Genomic DNA, 16270 nt, shown 5'->3' with positions numbered 1-16270 from the left:
GAGAATGGCCAGACTGGTTGGAGCTGACAGAAAGGCTACAGATAAACCACTCTTTACAACTGTGGTGAGCAGAAAAGCATCTCAGAATGCACAACACGTCGAACCTTGAGGCGGATGTCACTTTGGTAGCCGGTTGGCATTGAGCTGAAAGCTGATACCTACCCAGTATTAGTAAGGTGTTCCTAATAAAGTGCTCAGTGAGTGTATAATGAGAAGAGGGACTGAACAATCATGGTAAAAGGGATTCTTCTTTGAAATAGCAGTTATGGTTTACCAATGACACTACTGGACTGTTGACATTTTGTCACATTTACCCCATAATTGGGAACAAGGGAAGTGATGAACTTTGCTGAAACGGTGCTGCCTGGTCATCAGCGTAGCACCTAGTGATCAGTACAAAACCTTTCAATCTTTGACAGGATTTTTATTGCATGTCATTGGACTAAAGATCTTTTTCTTCCCATCGTGGTTGGAATACAACAAATAATTTTGTTACGCCTCATTTTTAGTTAATTATTCCGATTGTTGGGTTAGGCACTTTATGTGAACAAGGTTATTCACTTTATATCCAACTATGTTGACCACATGAAATGTGTATGTCAACATTGTTGGTCTATGATTTTTCCCATCCATTTGATTCTGCAGACAACAGGGTATTTGGTCACATAAGTGAACATTTTCTGTATGGCAATACAGGTTGCATATCTGATTTCTGTCATTGCACCTTTTGTTTTAGAGTGAAATGTGGAGCTCAGGACTTGTTTATGTTTACTTATTTTTTCAAACAAAAGGGATACATTTTTTCAAGGTGTTTGTAATCATGAATCACATGTCCTGTTGTCTTATACCAAATAGTGACTTGCAATCATGTAAGTTATACTGGAAATATTACATAACAGCACTATCTGTGATATTCCAATAAATTAATTTCAGTCATGGCATGTGAATAAATCTGATAATCCATATGACACTGGCAGTTTCATAAAATGTTTAATAATAAAAAGTTAGTCAACAGTCATGTAAAATGCAAGTGAAATTGCAGATTGATCATTAAGATTCAGTTCAGAGCGGGCAAGCGCTGTACATAATTTCCTTCAGCGTAAAAAGAAAGTGTCAGTGGGAACTATAAACAGCACAAGATTCTCGTTAAGTTCAGTGCTACAGAAAAGAGCTTCATTTGATCATACTTGTATTAAGACTACAGTTGTTTTTTTCCTCCAAATTGATCTTCCCTGAGAAAAATGATCCGTCCCGACTACAGATGAGTGCAGTGAAAACAGAAGGCAGTGTCTGGATCATGCTCAGTAGGGCCCATTTGTTATGAAGGACTGGAACATGTGGAAAGCCGGGCCGGGAGCCCACTGTGGGACCATGTGACCTGCACCCTGAAACAGAGAGGACAGCAGCATTTCACGACAACTTGTGTCTGCAAGAGGCACAAGCACTCATGCAGTCCTAACCCTGTCGAATCAAATTAGTTTTTTGAGGATTTTAAGAAAGGACTATCATGCTTTTGTGCCAGATGTGGCAGTGGTGCTTACCTTAATTGTCAAGAAGGTGACGTTTCCAAATTGTTGGTAGAAGCCAGCAATCTGGTCATCATATATCCAGCTCATGTACTTGGTGGTCGGCTATGAACAGAAACATTGAAACTTTGGTTCAATTCATATGTCATCTGTCAGGGGGGGAAAACCCCAAAACAAAACAAGTTGGATATTTTCATGACCTCTCCCCAGTTCAGAGCCTTTACCTTCAGGCCCAGATCTTCCACAAACCACTGGTCTCCCAGGAAGTTACAGGCCATGTCTGTGTCTCCGTTGTAGACCAGAGCGCGCAGACCCACAGAGAGCAGCTTCAGATACACATCCTTCACTGTTGGGTAGAGGATGGTGTAATGCTCTCCAACATCCTCACTGCAGTGAAGGAAACGGTTCATTATGGCCACGATCAACATGTCCTTAATGTGTTCCATTACAGATTTGAAGATGTAAATCACTAGATTACTTAAACTCAGTAACCTTGTGTAATCTCAATTACACAAAATACACGAAATGTGAAATTAAATGAGCAATTAATTCTAGATAAGCCATTATCTACAGTTACTACTTCAAGGTGTATACATTTTATCAGTAATCTCACAACCTAAATGCCTCTTTTTCTGCATAATCCAACAAGCACTCACCTATTTTTTGTCAAAAGTATCTAATCAGATTACTTGTTTTATCAATAACTGATAGATTTAAGTTACCATTTTTCTAATGATCCTAATATAACTGTTAATTTTATTCCATGATTCCCCAACCAAGCATGAAGCATCATGTTTTGTTGCATAAATCTTAAACTCTCTACAGAATGTTCCCACAGAACGAAGTGCAGTCAAGCTTAATTTGAAATCCAACAGAGTGCACCTGTGTTGATGGTAATTCTGAAATGGGAGACAAATTGATTTAGAGCTCTGAAGTTGATAAGCAGACTAATTTGCTGGTTATCTACCTGCAAATGTCCCATGGTGGTAGGATATCTGGAATATGCAAAGCTTTCCTCACATCGCCTCTGTTCAGCCAGTTTATCTGAGCTGTGCTATTGATGCAGGGAGGGACTTCACCCAGAGATACGGAAGGACCTGCAGTCTTCATTTAAAAAAAAAAAAAAAGAATTATGATACCAAACGCAAACCACTCCTTCCAATATACTAAAAAAATCTTCAAACAAATCAGAAATGCAGGTGCATAAATGTTGTCCATAAAGGGGAAGACTCACCTTGGACTCCCAGGGTTTCTTGTAGCTCTTAAACAGATGACTCATGCTCCTCTCGTAGCCTTTGTGGGATTTCACTCCACCCTCGCAATCCAAGTAAAGTGCATACTCATTTAGTCCGGCCTCATACACAATACCAAAGGCCACATTCACCTGAGGGGAAAAGAGTGCAGACAAAGACCAAGTAGAATTTGCATCAGTCATCCAACAGCACTAGAAATGCCCAGGTGATTAAAAATGATGCATCCATACCATTATCTTGCAGGTGTCTGAACTGCTATTGTAGAAGTTACAGCCCTCCTTGTCGCAGCAATTTATGTTCAGATCTCTCCATAAACTGCACAGAAAACATTGCGTTAAAATGACAATCACTGCATTAACCATGTGTGTATAACTTCTTGGCTTGATGTCATTACTTTTTAACATGTGTATCTTGGTGCAAAATGTCAGCGTTTCCACTCGCCGTGAAACACAGCCAAAGTCCCTCTACAGCTGCCCTGGAAGGACATGTGATAATACCAGTGTGCAGTGAAGAAATACTGCTTTAACTACACTCCATCACAAAAATCAAGGTGATGCTTTTAATAGGTGTGTCTCGCATGCAGGCAAGAACAGGACTCACAGGAAGCAGTAGCCTTTGTTAACAATAATGACACCTGGAACTTTAGTACTGTGACTTGTTGGGAATTGTTTAGCCCAGACTAGTCTGGGCTAAAAGAGATCCCCAATAAAAACTCAAACTCACTGCTGCCAGACGTGTCGGACGAGGGAGCTGGAGATCTAGCTCAACTAAATGAAGTCAGTGCTTGTGATTTGTCTTAATTGGTGCTGCAGCTGCCTCACAATTAGGGAGGGGACTCGCACCACGAGGAAGCAATAGGACACTTTTAATGAGCCCCAGTGCATACTCTGGCACCAAATGGGTACTTTATATATTCAGAGCAATGTCTGAATTCCCTTTCATGTATTTAGAACAGCACCAGCTCAGAGCATTCAGACTAAACTCTGGTCAGTGAAGAGGAACAGCAAAGCATTCGATGTTCAGTCCACACAATGAAAATAACTCTTCCTCAGACCACTCCCTTTCAGTTTACAGTTTACATACTGGCTTGAGGGTTTATTTGCATTGACATGTGACTTGAAAATGTATTACCCTTGCTTCCTCTGCTCTCTGAATCTATTCACAAAGCCATCTAATATTTTTCTCTATGTTCCAATGACAGCAGTGCGCTCTTTTGATTTAACACACCCAACATGACTTAACTGGAAATTCTGCATTTTGTGTGCCCTGTTGTGGCAAGGGCCTGTCATCTGATGGGATGAGTTGATTTATGACCACCTTACACCACTTTACTGTAAAGCAGACAAGTTGGCTCTAAGATGTGCTACTTACTCTTCTCCAAACAGGCCGTGGTAGTAACCAAAGTAGATCAAACTTTGGTCATTGAGGGCGAAGCTGCTGATACCATTGCCTACTGCAAAGCCCTAGAAGAACAACCATACATACAAAGACAAATGTTAGATGGTTTACTTGCCTCAAAGTATGCACATGTATTTTGTAATTTGCACAAAACTGCTTCTCAATGACAAGTAGCATCACTTGCTGCATGAAACTGCCCTCTAGTGGTGCTACTGATAATAAGCAGCTGGTGAGCAAAGAATTTGTGGATGAGGCCATGAAGCATCCACCTTGAAGTTGATGTTGGCAGTTCCTGAAGCCACACGCAGGCTGAGGGTCGGGGCATAAATCCCACCATAACTTTCCCCAAAGATGAAGAACTCATTTCGGGTGAAGTTCGGAAACTTGTCAAAGAAACTCTGCAGGGCAAGGTAATTATCATCGGCGACCTAAGAGAAGACGCAAGAAAGAACAGTGTTTCCAGGTGATGTTTTCTTTGCCTTATGAGATCCTTTAAAGTTACTCCCCAAACTGAACTCACCTGGTCATCGTTGGTTTTGTACTGCTTGTCATCAGAGTAAGAATAGCCGACTCCTGCAGGAGCTTCCAGATACAGAACGTTGGCGATCTTGTTCCAGCTGAATTTGTTCTCATACAGCGTGGCCCCGTCATCATTTACCTAAAAGAGGAAACTCAACAATGCCTATTCAGAGTTACTTGAATTCAGCGCACAGGTATAGTTACACAAGCACACGCGGCTCACATGAAAGGGGCCGTTCTCTGACAGGAATCCATCCAGCGAGCTGCAGCCAGGGCCTCCGTTCAGCCAGAGCACCACGGGGTCGGTCAGCGGGTCCCTCTGAGACGTCACAAACCTGGGGACAGTGGCACAGATCAGCAGCAGCTTTATATATCTGACAAAGTATGAGTTACACTTAATGAACTACACCTGCCAGTTGGATCGATGGAACAGATTCGAAGTCTTTAAACAGACCTAGACACCTGGTACTAGACTACAACAGTTAAAATACAAACAGTGAAAATAACTTTCTTCCACAAAAAAGACGTGGTGTGCACAAGAGGTAATTTAAAGATATGTTTCCATTTTCAAACAAGTTTACAGTAAACTTTTGTAAGACGTTTAAAAGTCAAACTATTTTAAAGGTATTGTTGTTACTAAGAGTTGCTGGAAGACTTAAGGAAGTAAAACGAACTTGTCTTCCAGCGCTATAATTTGGGCTTATTGCCTTACACCAGGGCTATTAAACATGTCTCATTCCAACCACAGACTGCATCAGGTGACTTGATTAGTTCCTCTCTGGTTAACGGTGTGCTACACAGTAAAATCACCTGTAGTCTATGGTTGGAATGAAAACCTGCAGACTCTTGGCCCTCCATGGCACACGGTTGAATACCCCTGCCTTACACCCTAAACTGCATGTATTTTGAATACAGATATTTGGCTTGAAAAATATATAAGGTATTTTACGTCAGTAATGTTTGAGAACACCGAATTGCAATCTGTATCTTGAGTTACTGAAGTTGGAATAAGCTTATTTTGGGAGATATTTTTCCACGAGTCAAACTCTCCATAGTCTAAGCAAAGACAAAAAAACAACAAAAAACAACACACCAAAAGAATTACATAGTACAATATCTTACTGATACAGCCCGCAATCAGAAGCTGCCAAAAAGCAATCAAATTCTTTGCAACACCCTTGTTCAGAAGTTCAGAAAACGTACCAATAGTGGAGAAACCTTCCCCGGCTGGCATTAAGATAACCAGACCACTGTTGATAGTTTGGTTTGAACCGCATACCAGGCAGCTCGGTCACCTCGTCAGGAGCGTACTGAGCCCACGCGCCGAGAAAAAACAGAGCGAGGCAGCACGAGCGCAGCAACAAACCACCGGCAGACATCCTAAATGTCCACACGATGCCCCAGTGCTGACTAAATCAATACAACAACTCTGTGCTAGATACAGTGCAAGTTACTTCCTACAAGGTCCCAACAGCCACTGGTGATCATATGACTGCAACTGCATCTGTGCGCTGTCGTGTCACGTGACAAGTGAGCGCCTGACCGATCTGTCGACCGACCCAGCACTTTTTTTTAGCTGGGGACTTTTTTTTTTTTTTTTTTTAGAACTGCACAAGAACAGAAGTACAGTCTTTCATTAAAAATGAAAGAAAAAGAAAAAAAAACCGAAAGAGAAAGACACAATCAAAAAGTAATCATGAGAGTAGTAGCCTACGGCGCCTGAGAATTGTTATTTATGGTGTTTATTATTTTTTCTAATATGAGAAGTTTTCATATTAGATTTATATTGTTTTGTTAGTTTTTACAGTCAATAGGGAGTTAAAAATAATACTAAGCCTATTCAGCATGACCGAATATTATGGTTTAGATCCTATAACCCTTGACTATATGGAATTTACCAAATAGGTATTCAATTTTAGGAGCATTGTCTAATGAAGACAAACCAGCATCACAGTCAACAAACAAGACCATACTTTCTTTGATATCAAGAGGTTTGTTAAAAGCAGCACAAACAAGAAATAGGCTATTCAGAATTTTGCAGAAAAATAAACGAGGAATTGCTTCACTTTACAGAATGGGCAATATGGCGAGAAATCCGCTTTAAATTTGCCTAGAAATCCACTGCACGGAAGGAGCACCTTCATACGAACTTCCTTCTTCAATGGGTATCAGAGACTTGAGTTAGCTTTTTACTGAATAAATCAGCAGGTATAGAAAATAACACAATAATACAATACATACACATCAAGAACTAGCCTGTAGGCCTATAGGAATCCACAGCACACATGAAACATCGAAATAACATTTTATGAAACCTCTTCTCCAAAAGAGCAAGTTTCATACCAAAATTCAAGGATTACAATTTATAGGCTAATTTATCTGGTTGAATTTTATTCTGGTGAGAATTGTGATCATCCTTTCAAGCTCTTGGGCTTTTATTTTGAAGCCGGCAACAAACTTCTACCGGAAAAATACGCGCCTACTAGGTTCATAATAGTGACGCTGTAGATGCTCAGGAGAGTCAGTAAATTGTTGTAAAAAATTACATCTAATTCAATTGTGTGTCAATTTACACGTCAGCCAAATCTGTAAACTTGTACCGCATGTGAAAATACTGACGGGAATCGACAGTCATGTTGGAGTAGCTCCCCTAAAATATCCTTGGTAGCAACTCCGTGCCGCTTGGTCCCGATAACGATCGAGGTAAAAACAACAGTAATTCATCGCATTTTCAAGCCCTTTGTCAAGATAATGTATACTGTAGTTTTAAGTTGTGTGCATGTATTAGCACGCTTACCGATAGCTAACAGTTTACTTGTAGCTACTCTAAGCGAAACACTGCTTTTTATCCTCACAGACTAGCTATTCGATGATACACCAGCGGAAAGCCACACAGAATATGAAATAGGGTTTCCGGTAAAAAAATAAATAAAAATAAAAATAAAACGTCGCTGCAGTAATACGAAACGGCATAGAAAATCTCTTATGAATCTACAGTAAGTGACAATTGAATTGTTTTCTCCAAAATGTCCTTTTCACAGCATACATTCACACCCATATAAGGCTATACAAGAGGTTACAAGTTTTTATTTTGAAGGTAAAATCGGCTGTGTTCCGGTCTTGTTCGGACTGTGTATGGCGGGCTTGACGTAGCTGCTTCAAACCGTCCCCGGCTCTGCTCGTCCAGTCCTAACGGCTCCGCCACCACTGATGGTCCGGGTGATGTTGGACAGCGACCAGCCGGTGGCCAAACCTGCAAGGGAGGCTGAGGCTCCAGTTAACACTGTTTCGCTCTTCTCTCCAGCAGCATGGAGCATGGAGGGAGCCCGGCTGGACTGGAAGCCGTGCCCGACACCCCGCAGACCCTGACCATGAGACAGGAGAGGAGCCTCGGCATGCTCACCACCAAGTTTGTCACCCTACTGCAAGAGGCAAGCGATGGTGTGGTGGATCTCAAAGAAGTAAGTAGGCCCGGCCAGACACACAGGACAACGAGCAGTGATCCCAAAACTCCCGTAAACATTGTTTTCTCAGATGCATTTAAAAAAAACATACATATATATATACAAATGTATGTTTATTTTTTATGTGGGAAAGAGTGAAATTTATTTTGATTATTGATACAATTTGAACTCCACTGAACGGGTTGAGTATATAAATAGTTAACAGGTCTGTAATTCTTTTACAAGATGTCCAGTTAGGCCATTCTCCTTATCTTTTGACTCCTTAAGATATATCTTCGTATTGTGTGAAACAGGACTAGCATCAATGTCCAGTAGTTTTTATAGGCCATGTTGTAAGACCTTACCAATTAGCAATGCCTCTACTTGGGATCAGCCAGCACCCTATAAACTATTATCCTCAGTGGCCACTATAGATCGCTTACAATCAGCTAAATCATGTTGCCAATCTTGTTGTCATTAGAGATGTTATTTAATGTTGGTAGTGGCATTTTTGCTTTACTTGTTTGACATGGTGTTGATGTACAGGAGTGGATGGAGAGGTTGCACATGCGTAGCCTCAATGCAAACAATTTATTATAGCCAACATTTTGACAAATGTCTTCTTCAGGTTATTTGCAAATACCCTGAAGAAGACTTTTGTCAAATGTTGGCTATATTTGTGGCATTGTTTGCATTGAGGCTACGAGTTTGCGCCCTCTCCATCCACTCCTGCTCCGCCTGCCGTGGTCAGCACCTCCAATACTGGTGTGCGTCCCCTTCTCCTTTTATATGGTGTTAATGTGTTCACAATAAAACTTAAAAACATACTAATACACAGGATTTGATCCGGCTGTGTCTTGCTTCATAATTAAAAAGTGCTTGTGTAGAAATTTGTCTTTGATGCCAAAGAAAAGGGGGATTGAGTGTGGGTCACTCATTGAGGCTATCAATGGGGCATCTACCACTTACATCCACTGTACACAGAAACAAATACTGGTGGTTTGCATTCAAACTGAATACCACCCAATATAATATTCTTATAGCTATAGACAGAACAATTTGTATTTCGAAACATCAGCAACACTTTAATTTCAGGCCTCAGGGTTTTTATTTCAGGCCTCTAGGCAGTGAAAACAAGAACATTTGAAGCGGTGTGTTGACTTTTGATATCCACTGTAAGTGACCCTGAATGTTGCAATACCATCGCTGGCTGATCCCTGATACATATTACAGACCTGTTGGAGGAAGTCTGAGAAAATGTGATTTCTTTTAGAATGGAGCTGATTTGCTGTGGATAAATGGGCTTCCTTCTGTTTTTCTAGGCTGTTGAAGTCCTGGCTGTCAGACAGAAAAGACGCATCTATGACATCACCAATGTATTGGAGGGCATTGGTCTGATTGAGAAAACATCCAAAAACAGCGTACAGTGGAAGTATGTTTTTACGTGCGTGAGAGTGTGTGAGAGTTTTCGTGCTAAGTATGTGTTTGTTAAAACAATATGTTGTGGATGCTTTCTTCTGAATAAGGGGCGTAGGGCCAGGAGGCAACACACAGGAGATCGCCGACAGGCTGATAGTGTTGAAGTCCGAGCTGGAGGACTTGGAGCAGAAGGAAAGTGTGTTGGACCTGCAGAAGGTTTGGGTCGAACAGAGCATCAAGAACACAACGGAAGACTCCAAAAACAGCCCATATCCTTCTTATGCATGTTGAAGCACAAACACATTGGTTGCCTTGATGTATCAGTTGTCCTGCATTATTGTAGTGTGCAAGGGACAGAGTATACTCAGAGTACTCAAGTGTAGGGTTGAATCCACTGTATGCTATATCACATTCCCTATTTAACTTTTTTCTGATTACATTTCTAAAAATGTGGCAAAATGAAACAAATGCATTCTATTATTGAATTTGTTTCTTTTTTAGTGGCTTCTCACATTTTGCTGACATTTCAGGTATTTCAGTTTTAAATAAAACCACAGAATCAGTTAAGATTCTCACATGTGATCCTCTGAAGCATTTCATGAAGCTGAACTAACTATGATATGCTTCAGCAAGCAAAATGGCTGAAATCCCCTATTCGCCATCACTATATTTCAGCATCTATGTCTAATCAATTTAAGGTCTCAGTAATGTTATGTGCACATCTTTCATTGATGAGCTTGACAAACAGCAGTGATATACAATCAGTATCCACTTATTTGGTACACCTCCCCATTTATGTAAACCTCTCACTCGGCTCAGTACAACAGTGATGTGCAGAAGGGCATCTCAGAACAAACAACTGTCAAACCTTGAAGCGGATCGGCTACAGCAGCAGAAGACCATGTCCGGTTCCACTCCTGTCAGTTAAAAACAAGAAAATGAAACGACAGTGGGCAAATGAACACCAAAAGTGGACAATTGAAGAGTGGGAAAAATGTTGCCTGGTTTGACGAATCTCGGTTTCTGTTGCAACATGCTAATGCAAGGTCAGAATATGGCATAACTGATTCATCCTGCCTGGTGTCAACGGTACAGCCTGCCGGTGGTGGTATAAATGTGCGGGGAATGTTTTCTTGGCGCATAGTAGGACACCTAGTACCAGCTGAGCATTGTTTAAATACCACAGTCTACCTAAACAATGTTGTTGACTTGGTTCATCCCTTCATGGCTGATACATGGCGGATACTACCAGCAGGATAATGCGCCAGGTCATGAAGCACGCATTGTCTCTGGATGGTTCCAGGAAAATGACAGTATACACCTTCATAATAGGTGTCCATAATGGAGCGTGGGGATGACTTCGAAGAAGATGTTTCCAGCATGAATGTGCCGCTGAGAAATCTGCAGGAACTGGCGTGATGCTATCAAGTCAACATGGACCAAGATCCGTGTGGTTCGTTTCCTGCACCTTGTTGAATCCAGGACTCTGAGAATTCAGGCTGCTCTGAAGGCAAATGGGGGTTTTATCCACCACTAGCTAGGTGGAGCCATGGAAGTCTTATATTACTGGGTGGACCCAGTTAAGTGGATACTGAGTGTAATTCATTGTTATGTTTTTACAATAGTTTGTTTTGGAGCAATATTTACCCACTAGGTGGTGATTATCCACACACAATTGCCCCAATAATTAAAAAAAAACAAAAAAAACCCTCTAACCATAGCGGAGCAGTATCAGTCTGCTAAAAATGAAAAGTAGGTTGAACTCAACCCACCACCCAAATGTGACTTATATTTGTCGACGTAATGCAGGTTTACAGCTATCAATTCCAATCTAAACTCTATTGTTCCTGAAAGTGCATTCATTTAATTTGGACACTACTTATCAGGGACCTACTGTCAGTTCCGAAAGTTAAGAAGTGAGAATTTATAGCGTCAATTTGACAAGGTACCTGTCAACTGAATAGTTGATGTTTGAAACTGAATGGGACCTGTGAGAATTGGAACAACAGTCCAACCTTGAATCGTATCTAACAACACATTAAACTCACTGAAAAACAGCATAGGTGGGTCTGAAGTATTGGGCAGATAGTGGAGATGACAATTGTATATTCTTTGGAAAAAACAAAAAACATGTTATAGTGTATGTCTCCATCATACTTGCAAGCTTGCTGCTTTCTGAGATAATGATAAAATCCTTGAGGTTATTCTATGCTCACATCAACAATCTAGGTTGAACCTTAACTCAGATCAACTCTTGCCTATGTGAACCATGACGATATCTGCAGCTGCTTCAATGGTATTCTATACTCTCTTTCTTCCCTCTCACTTGTTCTTATTTACGTTTTTTTGTGTCAGCAGCATATCTTTGATACAGCTGAAAGTGCTGGAGTGGTAAACCTAATCTGGTTGTTGTTTTGTTTTTATAGAATCGTCATTTGTATTTCAAATCAAAAGACGAATATGAGCGCAAATACTGATTGTTGTCTTTTGATTATGGGGCATCATTGGCCTCAAGCTGTCAGAGCAAAACACACATCTGAGTCCAATTTATTGTCAAATATAAAAGCAGAAACTGCTGAATTTATATCACAGCATGCCCGCATCAGCTTTTAATCAGTGGGTCCATTGTAGGGATGGCAGAGGATAACAAAGTTTCACTTGGGGGTGCGGGGGGGGGGGGGGGGGAGTCTGAACAGAAGGAAAAGTTGTTTGGTGCAGGTCAGTAGTTGTAATTCATCTCTTTTCCTGCTCAGGAAGTGAAAATTGGAGAAGCATAGTTCAGGAAGCGCAGCACAGAAAGCTTGCCTCATTTCCCTCTCCTCCGTCTCTGAGCTCACTGGGCTGGAAGCCTGTGCCGCTATTGAGTCGTCTTGATTAATATATCTGCAGGAGAGCTTGAAGAGTTCGGATTAAAAGCCAACAGTATATTCCAACTTTTGAAATGGAATGCACACTGAATGTTCAAAATATTAGGGACACTTGCTCTTTTCATGAAGTACACTGATGAGCTGAATCCAGGTAAAATCCATTATCCCTTATTTATTTCCCTTATTAAATCTATACCAATCACAAAGGAGGATGTAGATGAAGAAAAGCAGAGGAGTTAGAGAAGGAGTTTTAAGCTTTGAGACCATTGAAATGTGGATTGTGCAAAAGAGGCTGCAACTCAATACCAAGATGTCCCTAATATTTTGTACACCAGTATAAACACAGCAGGACAAAGATATGGTGCACCAATTCATGGTGGCTGTCACATTACCAGCACTGACGCAGTTCTAACATGGTTTAATAGAGGCAAAAAGACCCCTAACAAAATGACTTTTTCTTTTGATTTAAAATGCACAAAGACCAAATTTAACTCATTGCTCAAGGTTTTCACTGTATCTCTTGTCTCTGCAGGTAATACCCTCTTGGCAGTACGCGCACCGTGTGGTACACAGTTAGATGTTCCCATACCAAAAGCTGTAAGTCCTGCATCATTACAACATACTTTACTTCCTCTTTGCTTACTTTACCTCAAACGGGGTGATTTAGTGCATGCATGCATCTCCCTACAGGTGCAGAACGGTCAAAGGAAGTATCAGATCCATCTGAAAAGCACCAACGGGCCCATTGACGTTCTGCTTATTAACAAAGATCCTGTAAACTCTGTTCCTGTGGTGCTGCCGGTCCCACCACCTGAAGAACTTCTACAGAGCGCCAAATCAGCCGCGTCTTCTGCATTGGCAATGGAAGACAATGCCACACCTAGTCATGCCTCAGCTAATACCAACCAGACTGCTGACAAACCTAGCACTCAATCTAGGCAAACGGCCTCAGTGGACTCCCAGTCTCTTCAGTCATCACCGTTTATGAACGCTGAGCCTAACAGAACTGATGCATCTGAATGTGAGTAGCTTTGTTTGTGGAATTAGCTCCTGAAATGGGCTGTTATGGATATGTCACTTAAAGGAACACGCTGTTTTTTGTCACAAAGCACCGGTCAAATCAATACTAGAACTGCCTGAAAAATGGCTTGTTAGCATTGCTAGTGCTTCTCATTTAAACTGAGGAGGAGAAAAATAGCACAAACTTCAAAATATTGAGCAGTTCCTTTTTAAAAGTTAAGTTACAACAGTTACAACTATGTGATGGAAGGAGATAATCAAACATGCTTTAGCTGGTCGTGCAGTGTCTGTATCTCTCTCTCTGACACACACATGCATACACACACACACAACTAATCATGTTTTCACATCTCTTGTACTGTGTGTTTCCTTCGGTGCTGAATTTTCTTATAGTGATTTCCTTTTTTTCAGTGCTGGGCTTATCAAAAGGCCTGGCAGACATGCTAGACCCAACCAAAGGTACTAAGCATGTTTCATGTTGTGTCTGACAATTTTTCTGTTCTTTGAATTCCACTGTGAATTTATTGATTATATATAAATGTATGAATATGTGTGTTCTCTTTCTCGGTCTTGCCTCATTTCTGTAGAAATTATGAATGCTGATCTAATCACAGAGCTTATGGCTTCTGAAGGTAAATGTTTCAATGCACTATATTTTCATTCTGACTAGATCATTTGGGTCTTACATTGGTATTATGCATCCTATACACTCTGCTCTCCACTCCTTTTCTCAGTTTTCTCTCCACTCCTCCGTCTGTCTCCCCCCCCAACTGAACATGACTACATCTATAACCTGGATGAGAGCGAGGGCCTGTGCGACCTCTTCGACATCCCTGTCCTCAATGTTTGATCGTGGACTCCTGTCCAGTGAAAAGGCAAGACTGCAGAGGAGTGTTTTTGCTCCAGAACATGCACAAAGTAGTCTACTTTTGAATAGTTGAGTGCTGATTTGTTGGAAAAAAAAACTTTGATATGCTTTTCATCCTTGGTGTTTTTCCCAAGATCTGAACTGGACAACATTATGCGGGACAAGTATTGTCTGACAAGATTTGATATTATTTAGGTTATTGGTCTCTATAGCAAAGATCATAATGATTTCACCTAGTGAGCCACTGAGAACATGAGCAACTTTTGTAGTCCTGTTTGTAGTTTGGAAGATCAAAGTAGGGCACACCTGATGCTGTGTTATTCTTTTTTTTATTGTTTTTCCTGAGTCTTGTATTTATGTATGGTTTCTCCAGTTGCTAGCAATTCTTCAGAATAAGGAGATATCTGAGTTTATAGTAAAATACTTATTTTTAAATTTTCACTTCCCCTGTCCTCTTGTTTGATAATAGATGTTATTAGTGTAAAACAATGCTTCTAGAGGGAAATATACTTTAGTGGGGTACGCAAACATTCTGTGCCGTATTCAGTGTGGTTCCAGTCAGACACGGCTGACTTTGACCACTGCAAAATTACCTGCAAAATGGGCGTTACTACAGTGCACATGGTAAGGCACCTTCATAGGAAGCAGAGCTATAATTTCCCCTAATTTCCTCCTTGTGCCAACAACGTTGCCTCGGCAGCAAGCAATTTACAATAATCTACATCTGATGACAGTAATGACCAAAATAGACCATTCAGTCAACATAGGGATATTCATTCATATTCATACACATTCAAAATAGGTGCTATGATTACACTGAATCTGTCCTTCAACTGGAGGACATGGGTTCAAGCCCCCACATTGGGAAGCCTCCACCTGCCCAAGTGTCCTTGAGCAAGTCACTGAATCCCCACCTGAGCCGTTCGGTAGCTCACTCTGCACTCTTGCTCCCTGTGGAGGGGGGAAGCGAAAAATAATTTCTCTATGGAGATTAATAAAGTCTCTTCTTGCTCTTTTATTCTTAAAACGGTGTGGTTCATCAAAACCTCCTCTAGAGGTAGCACTTCACCACTGCAGCATTTATTGTGCACATGTTGGAAGAGAGGAAGTACATGGTCACTTTGCAGGGAATTCCAAGTTATGAGAAAAAAACCAAATGAAACTCTGTGACCATTAGTGCACAGTGGAACGTCCTGGGCATCAGGCACCTGAACAGGGAGGAGGTCTAGGGATGGTTCCACAGCAGCTGTATTGGCTGCTATGGAGCTGCATTGCGGCATTATTCAATACATTTATTTATGAAATTAGAGGGAAGGAAGTACCTATGAAATACCTTGCATTGATGGGTTTGTGCTCTCTATTCTAGGAGATGAGAAAACTCAGAATGGTGAAATCAGGAAAACCCCTGTGGAGAATGGTGAATGAACGTGTTGCAGCCCTTGGTGGAATGAATGAAGTGAACCTTTTAGACACTTGTTTTTGTATGGCTTGTGTGTATTTTGGAATAAAGTCTGTTCTTCTCTTATTGCTCAGTCTACATTAATATTGATGTTTTCGCCATTTTACTTTGTTTTCACCACCATACATCAGAAATACATATTTTATTGGCAAACTGCAGATCGGGGTTTCTCCTTCCATTCTCGGGTGGTGCATTTGGGCTAAAATACCCCTTTTTTTGCTGAGATTTTCCCCATTTTAACTCTTATCTCGCCCTGTAGTAGAGTAAGCTGTAATAACTGGTTTAACCACCAAGATTATTCATGCTGTCTAACTGTTTATAAGATGCAAATTTATTGTAATTATAAAAGAACCAGGGAACCACAATGAGGACACAGCTATGGGTCTACATGAAATAGATATTCATCATAGAAATTGCCATTCTAGGATATGAAAAGAAAAGGCCAGAGCAGCCACAAAGACACCATAATGCTACAAATAATATGAAATGTGTATCTGA

At 40.9% G+C, this 16270-nt stretch overlaps 2 protein-coding genes across 4 annotated transcripts; one reads left to right on the top strand and one right to left on the bottom strand.

The window, feature by feature from the left end:
* Positions 1 to 101: 101 nt before the first annotated feature.
* Positions 102 to 6192, bottom strand: LOC139648917 (lysosomal protective protein). 2 transcript variants are annotated; one of them, XM_071525173.1, is made up of 11 exons: positions 5900 to 6192; positions 4920 to 5031; positions 4698 to 4835; positions 4447 to 4605; positions 4151 to 4242; positions 3010 to 3094; positions 2757 to 2910; positions 2494 to 2623; positions 1751 to 1913; positions 1542 to 1631; positions 102 to 1385 (listed from the first exon to the last, which is right to left on the bottom strand). In XM_071525173.1, the coding sequence occupies exons 1-11, from the start codon at positions 6073 to 6075 to the stop codon at positions 1302 to 1304; spliced, it is 1383 nt and encodes a 460-aa protein (XP_071381274.1). In that variant the 5' UTR covers positions 6076 to 6192; the 3' UTR covers positions 102 to 1301. The 2 variants fall into 2 exon arrangements, with proteins under 2 accessions (XP_071381274.1, XP_071381273.1); XM_071525172.1 differs by having other exon boundaries at positions 2494 to 2630; positions 2761 to 2910; positions 5900 to 6187.
* Positions 6193 to 7172: 980 nt separating this feature from the next.
* LOC139648919 (transcription factor E2F4-like) lies at positions 7173 to 15841 on the top strand. Of its 2 annotated transcripts, none has more exons than XM_071525176.1 (12): positions 7173 to 7399; positions 7554 to 7692; positions 8001 to 8157; positions 9462 to 9565; positions 9666 to 9827; positions 11811 to 11854; positions 12958 to 13022; positions 13116 to 13446; positions 13857 to 13904; positions 14033 to 14077; positions 14180 to 14320; positions 15680 to 15841. In XM_071525176.1, the coding sequence occupies exons 2-11, from the start codon at positions 7682 to 7684 to the stop codon at positions 14293 to 14295; spliced, it is 1083 nt and encodes a 360-aa protein (XP_071381277.1). In that variant the 5' UTR covers positions 7173 to 7399; positions 7554 to 7681; the 3' UTR covers positions 14296 to 14320; positions 15680 to 15841. The 2 variants fall into 2 exon arrangements, with proteins under 2 accessions (XP_071381277.1, XP_071381276.1); XM_071525175.1 differs by having other exon boundaries at positions 9462 to 9571.
* Positions 15842 to 16270: the final 429 nt, after the last annotated feature.

The sequence above is a fragment of the Centroberyx affinis genome, unplaced genomic scaffold (assembly GCF_046629955.1).
Source record: "Centroberyx affinis isolate AG114_WGS23_722 - 3 ecotype Tasmania unplaced genomic scaffold, CSIRO-AGI_Caff_v1 ptg001273l_1, whole genome shotgun sequence".
Taxonomy (NCBI): Eukaryota; Metazoa; Chordata; class Actinopteri; order Beryciformes; family Berycidae; genus Centroberyx; species Centroberyx affinis.
This window is presented reverse-complemented; position numbering and strand designations above follow the sequence as displayed.

Coding starts and splice junctions, on each gene's coding strand:
- LOC139648917 (XM_071525172.1), bottom strand. CDS start 6,075: ATGTCTGCCGGTGGTTTGTTGCTGCGCTCGTGCTGCCTCGCTCTGTTT. Junction 5,032..5,899: donor GGAAGGTTTCTCCACTATTG/GTACGTTTTCTG, acceptor CACTGTCCCCAG/GTTTGTGACGTCTCAGAGGG. Junction 4,606..4,697: donor ACAAAACCAACGATGACCAG/GTGAGTTCAGTT, acceptor GTCTTCTCTTAG/GTCGCCGATGATAATTACCT.
- LOC139648919 (XM_071525175.1), top strand. Junction 11,855..12,957: donor TATCTGCAGCTGCTTCAATG/GTATTCTATACT, acceptor TTGTCTCTGCAG/GTAATACCCTCTTGGCAGTA. Junction 13,447..13,856: donor CAGAACTGATGCATCTGAAT/GTGAGTAGCTTT, acceptor CCTTTTTTTCAG/TGCTGGGCTTATCAAAAGGC.